We start from the raw sequence: 5,548 nt of genomic DNA on the forward strand, positions 1-5,548 counted from the left end.
ACTGTAGAACTGTGGGATACATGTATTTTTTCCCCTTCACAGTCACTGAGAAATCAATGTTAAGAACTAAGCTGAGGCATCAAAGACCAACAGCCTATCTGACCTGCATAGAGCCCCACTGTGGGGTATAATGCAGCATTGTACACCAGTTACTTAAAGACCCATTCATGCAGACACTAAGTAAATGCATAGGACCGTAAGATGGGGGGTTTGGGGTAGGATACGATTTACAATACTGCCTCCAGCCTTAACGATTAAACAACTTACACACACATGGAAATATATTCAGAGAAGAAAAAACATCAGATGAATGTGTTTCTGATTAGAGAAATACAAACCAAAGGTTTTTTTTTTATTTATCATAGCCTCCTTTGTCTCTCCATAAAAATAGTGTTGCTAAAAATAAACTGTTAAAAGAAAAAAAAGTCATGTTTCAATGTAGTCCATGGAAAAGCCCCAGTATCAGACATTCATTTGTTTCACTTCAATCCTCTGTTTTTTTTTCTTTTCCAAAGCAGAACGGTCAGCAAAGCCCCATATCAATGCCCCGCATGTCTGTTCCTTTGAAAAAAAATAGCATCGGAATGAGCCCTTGCAGAGACAAGTCAGGCAACTGCTGTAATGCATTATTAAATTAGCCCTAAACACTACACAAGCCATTAAGAAGCATGTCAAAACCTAAGGGAACAGAAATAACACAAAATGCAACCAATAACAGAATAAAGTATTTGCAACAACTGTTATTAGCCTGCACTTCATCTTTGCCAGTTTGACCAGTGGGGAATCATGTGCACACTAAATAAACATGTTTAGATACGCTACAACTAAGAAGCACTGGCACTGTCAAATAAATGCAGCTCAGCTTCAGCAAACAGAGGGTTAAACCTTAGCTGCAGATATTCACTGCAGTCCAAAAGCATTTGTCTGATAGCTACTGAACAGCACATTCTATCTGTGCCATTACGCTGCTATCCTTGGACAAATGTTTCTATCTATCTAGATTTTTCTTGTGTGTCTTTTTAAGTTTCCTAAGTCTGGAAATACCATTTTATTGCATATAATATTTGGCACAGTAAAACTGGAGCTTATATTTGGGGCTGTATTTTAAAACTGGTGCCTTTATGAAGAGTTTTCTTTCTGCAGTCTAAATATGGTCAAAAAACAAACAAAATGCCTCTTTTCCTAGAGTACCATCCTCTATTATCAATCACAAAAGAAATTAAGTATCTTTGTCTTTTAAATAGAATTCACCAGTTATTAGAAAATAGTTTCAAATGACTTTCTTTTCTAATATAATCTGCATGTCTTACCACTGCCTGACGGTAGTTCATTTATATATATTTGTATTTTTTTCATATTTATATACTTATGTATAGGCATGTACAATAAACCAAAAACTGTCTCTGTTTTGCACTTCTGTACAAAAGAAAGTTACCGTTTTGTTCTTTGTGCATTCTATCGCATGGACTGATGAGCAGATAGGTGGCGAGGAGAGGTTGGGGCAGAGTCAGAGATAAATCCAGAGGGAGCATTACTCAGATTTGGGTCTCCTGAACCTTCTCCTTGCCGTGAGTAGTCTTAATGACGTAGGGATCAGCAATGGTGCTGATGTGGCTGTGATGCTGTCTGACTGAGCGATGAAGAGAGTTGTTCTGGGTCCAGTGGGCTCCGTAGCCCCCTTGGCGGGCAGATGAGGAGGAGGACACATACCCAGGCTTAAAGGTGTTGCTGTTATGTTCCACTAACGTAGGCAGTACCAACACTGTGTCATCAGAGCCACTAGATCCGGATGTGGGGGGCGGAACAGGAGGAACTTCCTCCTCCATCTGTATGATTTCTATGGTCCTTGCTGCTGCCACCGTGCTCCTCTGTTGGTGCCGCTTACGCAACTTATAGAATGCTATCAACATGGCGGCTGCCAGTAAGGTAACAGCAACAAAGCAGCCAATGATGATTTTTGTGGTTTTCATCACCTCATCCAAGCTGGCGGCTGGCCCACTAGGGACTCTGGGAGTGACGATTGACACTTGCCTTGGAGTTGGAGTGTTTTGGAACAGCACGGTAGGTGTAGAGATGAAGACAGGCTGAAAGCCAGAGGGCGAGGCAGGGATAGTAGGTTTAGGTTTTGGGGTCTCCTCCACTGTGGGCTCCAAAACTTCCACCGTCACGGTGGTAAAATACGACAGATTAGATGTGTTGAGTTCAGCATTGCTGACGTTTAGGTATGCTGAGGCATTGGAGTTTCCTGCCATGTTGCTCACCATGCAGGTGTACACGCCTGTGTCTGAAGGGAGAACGTTGGAGAAGTTCAGTGTTCCGTCGTTAAGGACAGATATCCGTGGGTGAGCTGAGCCATGGCTCAATACAGTCCCATTTGGCAGAAGCCATCGGACTGAGCTCATGGCAGCTGTGCGACACTTCAGTTCGGCCACCCTCGCTGCCGAGATGTTCAGATCTCTAGGAGCATCAAGTATGAATGGTGCTGAACACTGAAAGGTGGTCTGATCAACTTCCACCAGGTATCGTCCCCTCATGTGGACCGGGGTGTGGCAACGTCCACAACAGGTGGAGTTTGTGGGAATGTATTCTCTGAGCCACCAGGAGAGCCACACTACATCACAGTCACATCGCCATGGGTTGTGGTGCAGGTGGAGCTCCACCAGGTACTGTAAAGGTGTGAAGAGGTTGTGGGGGAGGGACGACAGGTTATTATGGGCTAAATTCAGCTCAACCAAGTCTGTAATGTCATCAAATGCATTTCTCTCAATAGTAGTGATGGCAGAGTTCATAATCCACAATTTACGTAGATGTTTAAGCCCAAGGAAGGCCCCGGGCTTCAGTTCAGGAAAAAAATTCTCTGATATTTCCAGCTCCTCCAACCCCAACAGTGGTAAAAGATTAGGAAACTCCCTCAGGTTGCACATCCCCAAGTTGAGATACTTGAGGTTCTGAAGGCCCTCAAATGCTCCATCAGAGATGTACTCCAACTTTCTCAGTTCTCCCAAGTCCAGTCTCATGAGGGAGGGTACACGGTTGAAGGCATAAGAGGGGATGCTCTCAATGGGATTGTTTCTAAGCCACAGCTCTCTCAACTTTGACAGGTACTCAAAAGCTCCACTGGGTATGACTGTCAGTCTGTTGTCGAACAGCTCCAGGGTATTGAGACTGGTCAATCCACTGAAGGCCCCAACTTCAATCCGTCTGATTGCATTTCTGCCCAACTGCAGTACCTCCAGGTGATGCAGGTGCCTGAAGGTGTCTGCCTGTATGGTCTCGATGCTGTTTTCCATCAGGTTAAGGTACCTGGTATTGGGTGGGATGTTCGGGGGAACCCTAACCAGGCCTCGGCGGGTGCACACCACCTTGCTGAGCTGATTAGTGCAGGAGCACACACCTGGACAGTTCTGTGGGTTAGCCGAGCCCAACGCAGGGCCTGTGGACTGGCACATACTGAGAGCAGGAAGCAGAGAGAGCACGGCGAGCAGGGCTGCTTTCCAGGTAGGCTGCACTCTAACCTGGCCCAAAGGACTCATGGTGTGGAGGGCTCATTATTCTGCATGGTGGGGGGAGACGGCACAAACCAGAGGACAGACCACCCTAGCCTGGCTGGAGCAACTCAAGGCTCCCAAGTTCCATCGACAGTGCAGGGAGACGCTACATCAAAATGTATGTGTGAAGAGAGAAGGGGGAAAAGAGGGGCAGAGCGGGAGACAGAGTGAGAGGGATTAATACAAGTGAAGCAGCAGAGGAAAAGCAGTGCAGCAATGTAAGAAAAAGGTTGGATAACAGTAACAGTGACGTACCTCATTAGTTTGGAAGTGGTCCTTTTTGCCTTTTTCCAAATGTTAAAAGCAATAGTCATGCAACATGTTCATTTATAATTTCCTTCGATGGAATGACACCAGATTCATGGTTTCTTCTTTTCCTTCTCTGAAAAAGTGATGTGGCCCTCTATTAGCCACGGGTACAAAATGGCTCCTGGTATTAAAGACTGAAAGCAGCATGAAAAGCACTCACAGGCAGAGGTAAGGCCATGAAGGCTTGGCAGGTGCCTGAATCCCTTCTGCCCCTACTAACTGCCCCCCTGCCAGGCTGCAGACTCCAACATGCAGCTCTGCTGTGGAAAAATCACAATGATCCATATCGCAGAGAAACACGACAGAGGAGGAGAGAAGAAGTGACCAACTGAAAAAAAGAATCCCCAGTTCTGTCGGCTCCTGATACATGTGTTGGCTCGTCGGCTGGTCGCCTGTTTGGTGGAGAGACCTCCCTCACTGTGACTTTGCCAAGGGCTAGTCGGTCGCTGATTAGTCCTGTTGTGACAGAGACTGAGAGACAGAAAAAGGCTAAAGAACTCCCGGCACAGTCATCCCCCTCTTCTCTCCTCCTCTGTTCCTTTTGCTTCCTCCCAACGTCGGGCTGGCCCTGGTCAGAGCAGCTGCAGGCTGCCGTGTGCACAGTTAGCAGTAATCCGTCTATCCCTCCTGGGGGGGAGGGGGGGGGGGGTTGGGGGTGGTGGGAGAGATGGTGGCGCTGGGTGGGGGGTGGAGAAGGGGATGCGCTGCACTGTTGGAGCTTCGCAAAAGCGTGTCGGAAGAGAGAGAGCACTCTTGTCCTCTTCTGCAATGAGGGAAAAAGAGAGGATGACGCTGGGAGGATGTGTGTGGAAGTGGGCTCTGTATCTGTATCCAAAAACAAGAAAGGTATTGAGGATTCTTCTCTCCACTTGCTGTTTGTCGCCTGGGCTGTCTCCTGCAGTGTTCCTCAGCTTCCTTATTTGTTAGTTTTTTCTCCGGGGCTGAGGTAGTAAGTTGTGGCAGTTAGCCATGTGTGTGGCTGTCAGACTTGCGGCTGGCTGGTGGACTACTGCAGTAGCTAGAGTGAAACAGAGAAAGAGAGAGAGGTAAAGAGAGAGAGAGAAAGCGAGAGATTGAGAGAGAGAACCATTGACAGATCAAGAGCAAAATAATGATAGAGTGCGCGAAGGAGATAGTGTGTGAGAGAGAGATGGAGAGGAGGAGGCACGCGAGGCACTCAAACAGGCAGCCCACCGTCACAGAAGCAGCGGGAGCAGCATTCTAATCCACATCTCCACTTCTTGTTTATTCTCCAATCTCTCTCTTTTCTCTATTCCCCCCCTCCGTGTCGGTGTTGCAGGCAGCTAAGATGCTCGCTCTGCCCCCTCCCTTTGTCCTTCAGTGGGAACGTGAATGTACTGCTGACGCACTCCTCTCAGCTGCTCAGCCAGCCTCAGAGCAGTGCATTGGTTTGATGCAGTGTTCCTGTGTATTAACACATTCAACCTCCCCTCATCCTGTATGCCTTCTTCTCCCTCCTGTCACTGTAACTATCTTCTCCCCTCTTACTCTCTCTGTCTGTTTCTCACATGTTCGGTCCCTCGCCGTCTCTCTTTGCTCTCCCTCTCTAGATCACTTCACCTGTGCCGATCCTCCCCTCTCTCTTGCTGTCGGTCTCCCCGACCTATCGTTCAAATGAAAAGTCTCCCTTTCCAAGAGGTCAGACTTTTTACTCCAACTCCAGAGTTGCT

General features: G+C 47.4%; 1 protein-coding gene across 1 annotated transcript; it reads right to left on the bottom strand.

Moving 5' to 3' along the window:
• Positions 1-322: 322 nt before the first annotated feature.
• On the bottom strand, positions 323-5,268 carry lrrc4.2 (leucine rich repeat containing 4.2). Its single transcript, XM_034215542.1, has 3 exons — positions 5,052-5,268; positions 3,804-4,866; positions 323-3,654 (listed from the first exon to the last, which is right to left on the bottom strand). The coding sequence occupies exon 3, from the start codon at positions 3,531-3,533 to the stop codon at positions 1,536-1,538; it is 1,998 nt and encodes a 665-aa protein (XP_034071433.1). The 5' UTR covers positions 3,534-3,654; positions 3,804-4,866; positions 5,052-5,268; the 3' UTR covers positions 323-1,535.
• Positions 5,269-5,548: the final 280 nt, after the last annotated feature.

This window comes from Gymnodraco acuticeps, unplaced genomic scaffold (assembly GCF_902827175.1).
Source record: "Gymnodraco acuticeps unplaced genomic scaffold, fGymAcu1.1, whole genome shotgun sequence".
NCBI lineage: Eukaryota > Metazoa > Chordata > Actinopteri > Perciformes > Bathydraconidae > Gymnodraco > Gymnodraco acuticeps.

What these genes read in the sequence shown, in the direction of transcription:
- lrrc4.2 (XM_034215542.1), bottom strand. Translation starts at nt 3,533, where the DNA reads ATGAGTCCTTTGGGCCAGGTTAGAGTGCAGCCTACCTGGAAAGCAGCC.